The sequence below is a fragment of the Galendromus occidentalis genome, unplaced genomic scaffold, assembly GCF_000255335.2.
Source record: "Galendromus occidentalis unplaced genomic scaffold, Mocc_1.1 scf7180000077089, whole genome shotgun sequence".
Lineage (NCBI taxonomy): Eukaryota > Metazoa > Arthropoda > Arachnida > Mesostigmata > Phytoseiidae > Galendromus > Galendromus occidentalis.
Window position 1 is genome coordinate 1 of NW_003805077.1, and position 14,361 is coordinate 14,361.

General features: G+C 50.3%; 1 protein-coding gene and 1 pseudogene across 1 annotated transcript; one reads left to right on the top strand and one right to left on the bottom strand.

Annotated features, from left to right (window-relative positions):
* Window positions 1–3: 3 nt before the first annotated feature.
* LOC100909258 (FACT complex subunit Ssrp1-like) lies at window positions 4–2,871 on the bottom strand (annotated as a pseudogene).
* A 5,715-nt stretch (window positions 2,872–8,586) lies between these two features.
* Window positions 8,587–9,997, top strand: LOC100897149 (uncharacterized). The gene is made up of 3 exons (XM_018638548.1): window positions 8,587–8,872; window positions 8,975–9,573; window positions 9,788–9,997. Exons 1-3 carry the CDS (start codon window positions 8,587–8,589, stop codon window positions 9,995–9,997), a joined length of 1,095 nt encoding a protein of 364 aa, XP_018494064.1.
* Window positions 9,998–14,361: the final 4,364 nt, after the last annotated feature.

Genomic DNA, 14,361 nt, shown 5'->3' on the forward strand with positions numbered 1-14,361 from the left:
CTTCTTCTTCTCATCTTTTCCGTTTCTCTCACTCCCATCCTCATTACTCCCACTCGAAGATGAATCGTGATCCGTGTCGAACTCTTCCCCGACGTCGGATCCTCCCGAAGCCTGCAATATAAGCTCAGTGTCATACTCCCCGTGAGTTCTTGGAGAGCTCCAGGATTCTCGCGTAGGCTCGATAAGCATAAGTTTACAACCGGGGTGCTCCGAGAGACCTACCTTGTCGGGGTTGAAGTCGTCATCGCTTTCGTCTTCATCATCATCGTCGTCATGCTCTCGTTTCTTTGCCGCGCTTTTCACCCTGTGCAAGTAGGCGTCTGGACCGGAGTCGGCTTCCTGGTCCGAATCGTACATGACCTCGTTGGCAAAGGTTTCTTCGGCTCCACGCTGTTTGTTGCCGATCTTGAGCTTCTTGCTCTTGGCAAACTCGTACAGTCGATCGTACTCGTCTTTCTCAATCGACGAGAATACATGAGTTATCTGATTCCGCAACTGTACTTCGATATCAAAGGATCGGGTCGAACCGCCGGACCGAGCGAAATAGACTGACGAGATCTCCTCGAATCGGATATGAACTGGAGGTTTGTGGACGTACATGAAGCCCTTTTCAAGCGGGTACAGTAATCCATAGGACGATTTGTAAGTGCACGTGATAGCCGGTGTGCCATTCATGCTCTTGTAGTTTCCAGGCGTTGTGATCTTCCGGTGGACCACAGCCTTGACGATTCGACTGAGGGTCTCAAAAACGGGTCCACTCATCTCCTTTCGAGTTTGCCATCATACTTCTCCTTGAGATCGCCAGCGCTCATAGAAAGTGTTATATCTTCTTCGTCCTCTTTGTTGAACATCAATATCAAGAAGTGGTATCTTGTTTGACCTTGCTTTATCGGGGGATCGAGACTGAGAACAAAGTGCATCTGACGTCCATCCTTGTGAGGGAGAAGAAAAATACGGAGTATCGTACTGACAGGTATTTTGTAATCGAAGGTTTTTCCATGGAGCTGGATGAAAGTCGTGAATATCTTGATGTCGTAGCGACCTGGAAGTGCGAAAGGGACCTATAGCGGCGCGAAATGAATCCTCCAGAGAGTAGATATGTATCGATCCTCGATCGCCGTTCTCACCTCTCGGCGTGAGGCACTGAACGCCATTGAAGTTGGCAATCGCGTCTCCCGTAGCTTGTGTGATGCCAGCCCTCGACATGACTATTAGCTTTGAAGGCCTCGACGGCATCGACGTCTGGATTCGGATCCGTAGGGACGTAAAACCGCATCTCCATCATGCACGAGGGAGCGTCATCGTTCGGTTGGAACTCGAGAGTGACTTCATTCTTGCTCGTCGAACAATTCGACACGTACGCCAGCGGAATCTGCGCGAAGTTCCGAGAAAGAGTCAGAATATCGGCTGGTTCCGATTCTGAAAACAAGCTTGCGGGATAGGAGGATCACTTACCTCGAAAGCTGGTACTTTGTCGATATCGAAGGACAATACTACCGGATCGAAGTTAACTGTGCCCCAGTTTCGACCCGTTAGAGAGAATTCCTTAGTCTTCATATCCAAATTATAAAACTCCTATAGGAGAAGGATGAATTAGTCAGCTCATGAATCTCAGAAGCCCAAAGTACTCGGCGGTATTTTCTCAGCCGTGAGGACGGCATACGTTCAAGCTTCTTCGTTGGGGAATCAGCCATTGGAATGATACCTTGAAGAACTCTCTCAGTTTCCCTCTCTCGTCATTCTGGAAACCTCCGAATCGATAGAGGGACGGGTTTTTCGTCTGTATTCTGAGACCGTATGCACCGGCTAGTCTCTGCCAAAAGACACTTTTGACCTGGTGGGGAAATGGAGAGCTCAATACCAAAATGCCCAAAGGGATCTCACCGAGTAAATTTTGCGGGCCGACCTCGATGAGTTCCCCACCCGAGCTTCCGAATCCTCGGGACAGCGATATAAGATGAAATACTCTATTATTAATCGTTATCACTTGGGAATTTGATTGGAGCTGACCTCGCCATTATTTATCTGGTCCACCTTGCCAGTCTTGGCGTTTTTGAACACGATGTTCTGGTCGGTGAGCTTCAACTTTCCCGGGGCCATAGCGCCTCGATCCTCTTTCCAAACATAGCCGTATTCGAATATGGAGTTCACCATCTGAAAAATCGAGAGTTCTGATAAAGCGTGGCAGGAAGCGCTTCCCTTTTTCGCTGATCCTCGAGCCCCGGCGCTAGAAGCCGTCACAACTTTCACAATCCTTGCAGAATAATCAGGACTGAGCGGAAACTAACGACTACTAGAAGCGACTACGAGAAGCGATGCATGAATGAGCGAGCTTAAGCGAGCAAGGAAAGAGCTCGGATCCCCTCTTGTGCGGTCAGGTATGGAAAGTGATTTGAGAGGAGGAAGACTTGAGTATTGAAGGTATCTTATAGGAAAAGCGAATCCCGGTCAATGCGAATCGATCTTTTCCATAAATCTTCAGCGGCTGCCCAGTGCGAGGGGAAATCTGGCAGGATGGGCAGGTAATCAGGAATAATGGCCGCTCCCACAACCACTTGCCCGAATTCGGCGTACATGGTTATTCCGTTCTCTCCGCGAGGGCGAATTGGCTGAGGAACGTCAGGGAGAACTCTCGTTTGAGACCCATGAATGCCATACTGGCAGACCGTCGCAGGTATGAATGAGCCCTAGAGATCAGGGGCAGGAATCCCGATAGCTCCCTCGTCCTCCAAGATGATAGCGGAGGATACTTACTGTCAGATTTTGTGCTCTAGTCAGTGCTGGCACTTATCGGGAGTAGAGGTTCAGACCTCACGAGAAGTAGTGATGAAATAGACACAGGGATTGAGGTTAGGATACCTGAGAGCGGACAGTGATTTATTCTGTGGTTCGGATGTCTTTATGTACCTATCGAATGAGAGAGGACCCTGCGAGGGGTACAGTGATGAATGAACAGAAGCCTGTCTATTTAATTGATTCTATCTAGGGGTTCTTATGACTCTACGATGCGGGGTTCGAGTTCTGGACGGTCTGGAGGATACAGACGGGGTGAATGTTAGCTGGGGTTCTGATGAGGCGTGGTTCCGGGGTTACTTGATTGATGCAGGCGAAGTATGGATTGATGAGGGGTCGGATTGAGACGGGGACTGAGATTCACCATATTCACTGTCGTTCATTTTTAACAGCCGCTCTGATGGTGAAATCGAAGGCCGAATGATTTCTTTGAGCGTTGATTGATTGAGTGAGGAATTTGACCTGGTAATCCTGATTGATTGATTGATTTTATTTCGATCTTCCATATGCATATATATATGGTCCCTTTCATTTCAGGGGTAAATTTTTTTGCATTCACAGATCATTCATCCGCCCACTTCGTCAAGATATTTTTCGTCCTCCTTAGATCATTCGCGGTAGTACCAGGGTGAAGTCCAAGTCGGTACGAATATTCTTGCGGGTCGAATCCTCCTTCCTCGCATTCCAGAACGATGTGGGTGTCTGTCTCTGGAGCTCCGCATTTGGGGCAGCTTTCGTCGATACCGAATACGTGCGAAGGCTTCTCCGAAGAATCAAACTGGCGTAGCCTTCGCACGACGTTTGCTTTGCCTCTCAAAGGCGATGTAATTCACAGCATACATCGGATGTGAACTTATCATAGGACCGAAGCCTCATAATAATGCTCATAGCCTTCAATCAGGTGCAGATCTCAGCCGTTCTCGAAGGATCGTTATCGGCCCGAGGTCCGTCATCTGAGAATGGGGCATTCAAGCTGCCGCGACACGAATGAAAATTATGATCATTGCAGCATGCTACACCGCTGATTGCTGCCCAATCAATGAGTATTTTGTATTTTCTGACCCTTTGACCCGACACAGCACTTCAGCGCTCCCTCACAGACTTGCAATCTCACACTATGCTCTCGTGCAGATGGCCAAATGGGCACATGGAATTGTCCGAGGCCGTGATCTTCTCAAATGGTCGGCGCATTAATCTTGGAGTCGTTGTGATTGAAATAGCGACATCATCAAGGGACATGTGTTTCTGATACGAAATCAGAGCTCCCCGATATGAGTTCTTTCCGGAATTTTTGTGTTCCTTTCCGCGCTGCTTCGAGGAGCTCCTCACATGAGCTTCTTTTCGAGAGGTAATCTTCCACAAAGAGGTACTTCGTGAATCTCTCATCGACTTGCCTCTTCTGACAGTATCTACTGGCGTGTCGTGCCTTGCTGAGGGCGCATTCCGCTTGAACGCTGGTCGCGTGTGGGGTTCTCAAGGTTTGTACGAGGGCGACTGGCAGGGCTGTGTGACCTTTCTTGTGGTACCTGATCACTTACTCCGATGTTGGCGGTCGCCGTACTCAGCTTTACTCTTCGCGGTCGCTATCAGCGAACGTCTCGTAAACGTCTCGAGGCCCTTCTTCCTCTTCCCTAGCGACCCCTTTCGAGCGATGGCCCGGCTCCTCCTCTTACTCTCCGTCTGTATTTCGCGATTTCTTGCGACATGCTCCCTGGATCGAGGAACGTACGAAGCAGACGTTCATCACCGCGCTCGATTATCTCTTCTCTGGCTCGAAATAGCAATCTATCGAGGTCAGTGACCTCTTCCCTTCTGTGGGTGGGTCGCGCTAGCCTCCAAGTGACCCGTCGTCTTCGCAATATTCTGATGCAGAGAGCTCGATAGAGTGTTCTTGCGAAGTCCGACGACTCAGTCCGACCTAACCTAACTTTGCCCATCATCGCCCGCAGGATGAATATTAGTTTCCCGAGTGGCTCTATGCGAAAATAGGCTGAACTTAACTGGATACCTGGATGGGCGGAATGTTACCTCGAGAGCCAGATCGGCTCTCCTTATGGTCGTAACCTTGCGTGACAGCTGCAGCACAGCTTCCTTAACGTGGCCTGGAGCCTTCATGATTTCCTCGAGAGTGAGCATCTCAGCCGACGTGATGGGAAACGTGAGGTTCCGCCTGCTGTAGAACCTTCGTGAAGCATGCTCCTGTTTGACGAAGTTGCGCACCATTCGGAAGGTCGAGTTCCACCTGGTCTTGACGTCGAGGAGCGGACTCACTCCCGAAGCCCCAGATTCCTTCAGGAATTCATCCTTCGAAGCGTGGCTCGACGTGAAGACTCGGGTTCCATCTCGGACCCTGGCGATGAGGTTTCCGGCATCACTTTGATATACCGGCGGTCCTGCAGCTAGTCTTCATCGAGCTCCTCGAGGAGGATTTCTGTAGAATTCAACGAAGGAACCGCGTTCGCGTCAGGTTGGAACAAATGAACGAATGAGCATTGTCTTTTCGAGTCGCATTCGACTGCGTTCCCTCACAAAATGACGCAAAATACCTACTTTCTTGCTCGACGTCGCTTTTCGATATCCCGGCAAGGCTCCAATTCGATGGCTCCGTCCCGGTAGTCTCGTCCTTCTGAGCTGCTGCTTGAGTGTTACCTTTCAAGGCATCGAGGACCGCAAGATGCAGCCCATGCGCAAGGCCTAGCTGAAGATAGAAAATGTCGGGAGCGACGCGTCTCGCCAAAATGGAGGCCAGCTTCTTCATGACGGCCGCTCCGTCTGTGGTGATTCCTTTCACGTCACCTATTGAGAGTCCGAGCCTGCTCAAGGCACCGAAAAGGATCTCATCGAGATTCTCCGCGGTCGCACGCTCTCGGAAACGCGACAGCACCTCTACGGAAGTGTGGTTCACGCACGGAATAATCTCGGAACAATGCAGCGTTATCCCTGCAACCAACGGGGAGCGCTATCAGGATTGAGGAAGGGACTGAGGAAACCCGGACTACATGCGAACCGCGCTACATGTGGTTGTATGAAGCTCTCAGGTTCGGAGGACCCTCAAGAGAGGAAAAGGCTCCGCGAGGACGTATATCACGTGCTGAACCCCGCCGAGGAGGAATTCGAATGATAGTGGGTTCATCTGACCAGAAACTTCTTCCTGGGGCGCCTGCTCATCTCCAACCGTTGACAAAAGTACCAATCTATGAGCAAGGCACACCAACACCCACCCAAAAATCTTCGGTTTCGCCATGTCCAGAGGGACGTCCAGAGCTTCGTGAGCGGGAACGACGTGTGCCCTCTCCGTCTTCGTCCCGCGACTGAACATAACCTTGAAGGAACAAAAGGCACAACATTCACTTCGAAAGAAAGGAAGAATTCAAAAAGTAGAAGCAACGACCTTGAAAATGATCATGATAATGATCGATGAGGCCTCCCCAAGAAAGCAGAGACAAGGTGCGGAAGACGCTGTCCTACCCCGAGTCCGGCGGTCTTGAAACGAAATAACCCCTCCTTTCTTCGCCATTCGACTCCTGGCGACCTGAAAAAAACACAAGGCGAGACGCACGGAGGACAATTGAATCATGTATTTTCAAAACATCCTAAGTCCACTCCAAAAAAAAGACGACGAAGTGAAACCTGTCTGTAGTTTGCCCTAGAAGGTATCGATCCAGGCTCGTGGGGTCATTTGTGAAAGCCCTCGCGGAGAGCTTTCAGAAAAAAAAATATGAGACCTTACTCCCTCTCTATGTGTGTCTTCAATAAATAAAATGAGCCATTGGACTTGGGATGTTTTGAAAATACATTTTTTTTTCAACTCAAATCTGCTCTGGAATCTTCCAGTCCTCCAGAATGGTCGTAGGAGGCATTCTCAAAACGCCTGTAACTTCCGACCGAGTGGACCAATAGGGTCGAACGGGGCGGCGTTGGAAAGCTGGTGAGCTAGGCTACATTTTGAAAGGAAAACAAGCCTCCTGCGACTATCCTGAAGGATTTTACGGCGATTTTGAGATGAGGGAAAAATTCATCCTGGGAAGTTTTCAATCCAATGTTATCTCCATGAGGGAGGGGCCTAATCTTAAAAGGGCTGTAACTCCCGAACGGGCGGAGGTACAGTGTCGAACGGGGCGGCGTTGGGAAGCTGAGGACCTGAGCTACATTTTGAAAAAAAATCAGCCTCCCACGACTATCCTGGGAGATTCCAGAGCAGATTCGAGTTGAAAAAAAAATGTATTTCCAAAACATCCCAAGTCCAAAGACTCATTTCATTTATTGAAGACACACATAGAGAGGGAGTAAGGTCTCACATTTTTTTTCTGAAAGCTCTCCGCGAGGGCTTCCAAAAATGACCCCACAAGCCTGGATCGGTATATTCTAGGGGAAACTACAGACAGGTTTCACTTCGTCGTCTTTTTTTTGGAGTGGACTTGGGATGTTTTGAAAATACATGATTCAATTCATGAGTCGGGTACAGGGATACGAGACAGAAAGCAGAGGAAGCTATCCCGCTACCTATATTCTTCGCGGCAGCCTTCACACGACGGTCGGCGCGTCTTGAGGGGGAAAGACTCGTTCCCTCATCGGCGCTCAATTTGAGGTTACCTGAACGGGAGAGTTAAGAGTTTGATCACTCCGGAAATGAGATCTTTCCAGACGGCAATACACATGTGTGCCGACGAGGGGAAAATGATCACGACAATGATCGATGAGGTCTCTCCTAGGAAGCAGGGACAAGGTGCGAGGTGCGGAAGCCGCTGTCCTACCCCATTCATTTTCCGCAAAAGCCACGTAGTCGAGTCCGGCAATTTTGAAGCGGGAGCGACCGCTCCTTTCTATGCCACTGGACTCCTGGCTACCTGTAAGGGACACAAGGCGCAACATTCGCGTCGTATAAAACGAGAAATTATCCGAGGGGAACCTCAGACGGGAGCGGGAGAATATTGGATCATGAGTTCGTAGAGGTGATAGCAGAGTAACACTTGAAGTGAGGACGAGGCTTCCCCCTTACCATCATCCATCGCGGAAACCGTCATACGACATCGGGCGCCACTGAAACGGGATCAACTAGCTCCTCGTCTATCTCCCGAGTCTAGGCGACCTGAAAGGGAGGGGTCCAAGCGCTAAAGGGAGAGGATATGGAACCAACTAGAAAGGAGCGGTACACCCCATTTGGCCGCGGGACGTTTGGCCGCGACCGTTTGGCCGCGGGACCGTTTGGTCGCGGGACCGTTTGGCCGCGAGACGTTTGGACGCGAGACTGTTTGGCCGCGGGACCGTTTGGTCGCGGTACCGTTTGGCCGCAGGACCGTTTGGCCGCCGTGGGAGGACTTGAGAAAATGAGCGATCGGAGGGGACGGCTCTCAGGAATTTTGTGCGAAAGATCTATGAGGGAAGGCTTCAGGGTTTGTTACAACGAGGAAGTCGGCTTCGTGGTCGGGATGCAGAATACGGATGTATCTCCCTGAATGTATGGGTATTCAGCTCGTCTCTATACATGGCATACCAGAGAAGACCCGAGTCGAGTATCCAAGCGTTGCGATTTTCAGCAACCTCAATCCTGGTCTCGGTAGCTGAGGTTCTCAACAAGTGGAACGTCCCCAGCTTCCTTTGGGAAGCGTGCATGCCACAATTGACGGCATCAACAAAAACACGCAAAGTTCAGCAACATCCAAACATTTGAACCGAAGTCCTGAGCTAGGAATCCTCCAACCCGTTTTCTAATCTCCTAGAAGCAGCATGTCTGAGTGCCCGACAATAGTCAAGTCTTCCCGCGGGAAAGACAAGCTTTGACACCAGGGTTTCATGTATGTTTTCGATAGGGTCAGTGCCGATCAGAGCACACAATTCTGGCGCTGTCAATTCAGACGGGAGTGCAAGGTTCGTTTACGCCGAGAAGTAGCCACCGGTGAAGTTATCGAGATCTCCGGATCACACAGTGATCCCTCAGATGCGGCTGCCGTGGAGGTTGCTCACAGACGCACCGAAATGAAACGTCGGGCCGAGGAGACTCAAGAGACTCCAGCCCAACTCATCGACCATGTTCAGAGTGGGGCGTCTGCAGCCGTGCAGATGGAGTTCCCGTCGCGCCGTACTCTGGCCTAGGCGGTGAATCCTGTGAGGAAAGCCTGCGCCAGTGCGCCTGCTTTACCGACGGACCGCAGTAGGATATTGATCCCCGACGAATACGCAGTGTACGAGTCGGCACCAGGGCACTCAGAGTCGTTCCTGATTGCGGATTCCGGGTACGGCGATGAAGATCGCATCCTAATTTTCGGTCGTCAGTCCGTAGCTGAGTGGATCGGTCTGGTAGAAAAAATATACGTCGACGGGACATTCAGCTTGTCGCCTAAGCTCTTCCAGCAAGTATTCGTTGTTCACGCAGAGCGGTCGGGCTTCGTCTTCCCCGTCTGCTACGCGCTCCTGCCGAATAAGAGCCAGGCTTCATACACGCGCATGATTCAACTACTTTGTACCGCTTGGCCCCACTTCAAGCCGACCAAAGTCTCTTTGGACTTCGAACTCGGCTTGAGCAACGCCTTCAGAACCACCTTCCCCGATGCCGAGATGAACGGTTGTTTGTTCCACTTGGTTAAGAACATGAAGGGGAAGTTGATGGATCTCGGCCTCATGAAACGCTATAACCAAGACGCGGAGTTCGCTCTATACGCCCGTATGATACCAGCCGTGGCATTCGTTCCCCCGGAGCACGTTGACGTTGCCATAAGTGAACTGGCACCGGAGTTACCCGAAGAACTCATGCCAGTCCTCAATTACTTCGAAGACAACTATGTTGGTCGCCTAAGATTGGCACCCCGTAGAGAAGTATCTCGCGCCGATCCGCGTTTTCCGATCGCTATGTGGTCCGTATATCAACGCACTCTGGATGGGGATGGCCGAACGAACAATTTTGCCGAAGCCGCCCATCGGCGGCTGCAAGGCGAGTTCGGAGTAGACCACCCGAGCCTGTGGAAATCAAATCGATGGTTTGCGAAACGTCCAGCAGGCTCGGGACGTCGACTACGGACGTTTCGTGGCTGGTCATCAACCGGACCCGAAACGGAGAAAGTATATCGCAGCTGACGAGCGCATCCTGAAGGTTGTCAATGAATACAACAACCGAACGACGATCGACTTCTTGCGGGGGGTAGCGAAAAATTTTAGGATGGAGGCGTCCAACGCGATAGGGGCTGGGGCTGGGGCTTCGATGCGCTAAGGCATCCACGTTTCAAGTTGGGGTTTGAAACCTCCATCGTGTTTTCTTTGTGGACGATGACCGATGATTAGTGTAGCCACTTCTTCTTGTTAATCGATGTGGTTGTGATAGCCTTTGAAACGTGACTGCGCACACGTACAAATCTTTGTGTGAAATCAAGCATTCCAAAAAGTATGGATTGCTTTGTTGATAAGAGCAATAAATTAAAGGACAGAAATTTCATTGCCGCTCGAAAGTTAGTATTCTTCGAAAGGTCCCGTGAAGACTTGTTCATGATGGAAAGGAGAGTGGATCGCGCTTAGTTCGACCGTAATCGGTCAGCCTGAGCGCATACGCGCACCAAGTCATTGCATCCGAGAAAGGGATTACCGTTCGGAATCCACGGGTATGCAGTATAGGCACTCGATAAACTTTCCCAAGCTAGGATCCATGATGATATCGCCGTACTCACTGGAAAGTGTCTATACTCCGGAGAAAGTATCTGTTCAAGTCAGCGCTCGGAGGGAGAGGTTTGGTCAAACCACATTTCACGTCACGAAATCGATGCACGTTGGCATAAACACGAAGGGAATCTCGTTCGATTTCATGCACATCAAACGTGACATGAGCGCTACATTCCGCATCATATCACCGCTCATGTTTTTTCGCGTGGAAGGTCTCCAAAACCTCTGCGGGTATTTCCACCCATTCCAGACCGCGGCCAAACGGTTCCGCGGCCAAAGGGTCCCGCGACCAAACGGTCCCGCGACCAAACGGTCCCGCGACCAAAGGGTCCCGCGACCAAACGGTCCCGCGGCCAAATGGTCCCGCGGCCAAACGGTCCCGCGGCCAAAAGGTCCCGCGGCCAAACGGTCGCGGCCAAACGTCTCGCGGCCAAACGGTCGCGGCCAAATGGGGCGCTCCGGAGCAAGGCCGATGTTAACAACTCTGGCAGTCAACGAATAAGAGCCTCCGCGAAGCGGTGAGTTTTCTCGATTAAACCTTCCGATATTGTTGGAACGTCGCGCGTCGTTCGAGCGGGGAGAACAATGAATGCATGTTCGATGACGGATTTTCAATTGTTGGCTACGGGTAGTATAAGTCAGGCCTTCTACCCAACCGTCCCTAACTTGACGCCAGTAGCGGGGAACCGTGAATTAGGCCGTGCCTGTTTACTTTCAAAGATTTCCCGGGTACTAGAAGAGTGCTTTCTACAACGATGAACTCGGTAGGCTTGACATTTTTTGGTCGCGACCCCTAATAAAGAGTTGGTGATTTCTATGCCATCCAAGGACGATGAGGACTGCAAAGTCACTTTCCGCGGGGCGCGTCGGACACCCACGTGAATTATTGCGGAGCCGTAGGATGCCGAGGTGACTCATTCCGGAGCGCATAGGGCATAGGATACCCAATTGACTTCACATCTTTTCATGAGATTAGATTCATAAATTTGTCATAACGAGATATTTTCCATGATCGACGACAGACCACCTCCATGAAAAAAAGTTCCCAAATCTTTGAAAATGTGGAGAAATAAGACGACCACAAACTTATTCCAGCCTCTCCTGGGTTACGGACCCATCCTCCTCTGCATCTTGATAGTGATCATCGCGTTGTTCGCACCGAGAGGTGAGTGAAAACCGTATTTCGAGAGAACGAGCTCATACTTGAAATATTATGCCCCTTTTCCCAGCGCAAAGTTGTCGTGGAAAGTATGTCATTAAGCTAAGGACAGATTATTTTTCCCTCCCAGCCCAGGTCCACGGCTCGCGTCGCTCATCCCACTTCTGACACCATGTAATGATATGAACTACGGAGGAACGGAAGACACAATGGAGACGATTGAGTGATCGAGGTAGAATGATTTATTGTCTGCTTCTTGTTGTCAACCTACGACGAGTGTGGTTGGTGTGTGGGATTCCAGAAGCCCACTCCAGAGCTCTACATTAAAGGATGTATATCACATTTTCACTCGTAGAACGAGTTATTGAAATTATTGGCCACTCGAGCCCTACTGAAGATCTTCAAAAACAGCACCCAAACGAACCTTGTTCGGTTGAAACCGATAGTTTGCTCGCGTTCTCTACAAGCTGCTTGAGAGAAAGCTCTCGCGGCGCACTGATCTGTTTCTGCGGACTGACTTTCAAGCCGACCTGGAACACGAGCGAGAGGAACGTCTCGTTTTGAAGAGCTTGGGACTGCTGGCAAGAGAAATCAACCACCGGCGTGTCGCGATCCAACAAGAAACTATACATCGATAAAGCTTCGATCGGAGAGCGCATCGACGGTCGTTTGTATTGGTTGACTGAAAGAAGGGAAAAGATCAATCATGGCGAAAGCCACATTGAAGGATCTTTTCAGAAGCCCAAGCCGGTAGGCGGTGCGGGGCGAATGATATTCTTCCGGTATACGTATTCTCGACTCCGGGAACTTACTCAGCTTATGTGGGTCATCTCGAGAAGGACCTTCTGTATCCAGAGCACGTCTGGGGTCCTGCCTTGCTTGCCAAGGTTCTCGAGGATAGCCTCCAAGCTCAACTGCGGTCGAGGTCTTCCGCTATGTGAGGTGTCGTTGTCAGATTCCGAAGCGCAACTCCTCATCGGTCTGCCATCGAAGCTGGTGTTCGAACCCTGAGAGCTGGATGAGTCTTCGGTCTCGAAGAGCAGTTGATTGATATCGTTGGAGATCATCTGCTCTCTATGTGATTCCATTTGGAGATGCATCACTTTCTCCAAGACTTCAACTCGTTCCAGATGAATTCCTTTCTCCCGGTAGTGATCGATCACTGATCCTATGGGATCTTCGTTCTTCGAGAATTTCTGATAATTCTCGAGGAGTCTGTGCAGGGTCTTGTTCCGTTCTGGCTCGTTCTCGAACGCATCGTCTTCTCGATCTCGATCGTTCGAGTCGCCGTGGTTATTTGAGTTTCTACGGTTGAGACTCGACGTGCTGCCGTTCGAACTCGAATCCGTGGACATATTGGATTCTGAATTATTGGTGTTGGAATTCTGTCCGTCCAAGGATCTCTGTTCACAGCCGGGTGTCGACGGACGCGGATGTCTATTCAACTTGAGGTAACGATTGATCATCGCGTTCATGAAGTCTCCAAAGCGCTGCAAGAACATCTGGTTTGAAGAATTCTGATGTTGTCTCGCACCCCTCCGACTACCATATGGATATTGAAGACACCGTAAAATCCTGAAATGGCACGGTAGGGTGGACGGTGGACTGGATGATTCGTGGACCCCGGAGTAGACCTCCGTGCGAGTCCGATCACCACGAGTAACTACCTCTGTTCCATGATGGCGACCCATCACCGAACTCACGACGACGAAGTTATGCGCCGCGCGTAACTGCAGGTTTCCGTCCTCCGTACACCGTCCCGTGATATATTTATTGAACCTCCTTATGGAAGATTATATCAGTTTCATGCAGAATATCTTATGTTTTATGCTGACCTCCGAAGAGCTCAACGACCATGTATGACGTCCGAGCGCAAACCGGCAGGGTTCGCGACATCAGCATGCACCGGCGGACAGGATATCTTATCATGGAATTCGGCACCACGACCCACAACGGATTGGGGTCGCAATCGGTTTAGTCCAAACCTATGGAGATATTGCGTCGAGGCGGAACTTTCCGCAGAAGCCGGAAATTACGTATTCATCAGAAGAGCTTCGATTATCGGACATTTTCAAGCTAGAAGCGAACATAGAACATAAGTGTCCGGTAAAATCGAAGCTCCACTCGTCAGTCATGTGGTGGGCATGGAGTAGACTTTCCCGACTTTCTAGTCACAGGGGAAACTGTAGTTCGCGATTACTACGACTACTCATTCGGAATTTCGATCCGGTAGTATATGAATACGTCAGGCTTCCCGAATCGACAGATGGGGACTGCACTCGATGAAATGCCGTAAGGAGTCGCCAACGTTAGTAAGCCAATGCTGGACTACGGAGTAGTAGGCGGATCTCGATGCGCGGCCGACTACTCCAAGGCCATATTCCTAAGCGCATGTTTGAAACATGAGCATGCCATTCCCTGGCACACACTGACGTGAGTCTTGCGATCTCCTTTTTTTCAAACTCGATCGAATGAATAGATCCTTCACTTGAAAATAATGAATCTCTTCTGTCGGAGTTTCTTCAAAAAAGGATTGATGGTATGGTAGTCTGCAGATACATATGTGATTGTGTGTTTATGGATATATGGATATCTTTCCGGTCAGTGCTCCGCTCTCTTTGAACGGAGAAGAGTGAGGGCGGTCTTAGTCGCGATCCTGGAAGTTCTAAATTGATACAACGTCGGTGAGTCGTTCCGTCCGATTGAATCTGAGTATAGGCCCTGCGATAGCTGTAGTATTGCAGCTTTAGATAAAGTCGTTC

Bases quoted from the DNA above. Each gene is read 5' to 3' on its own strand.
- LOC100897149 (XM_018638548.1), top strand. From the start codon at position 8,587: ATGTATGTTTTCGATAGGGTCAGTGCCGATCAGAGCACACAATTCTGG. The intron at 8,873-8,974 runs GTACTCTGGCCT...ACGAATACGCAG, and splicing joins GATGGAGTTCCCGTCGCGCC to TGTACGAGTCGGCACCAGGG. The intron at 9,574-9,787 runs GTTGGTCGCCTA...AACGTCCAGCAG, and splicing joins ATTACTTCGAAGACAACTAT to GCTCGGGACGTCGACTACGG.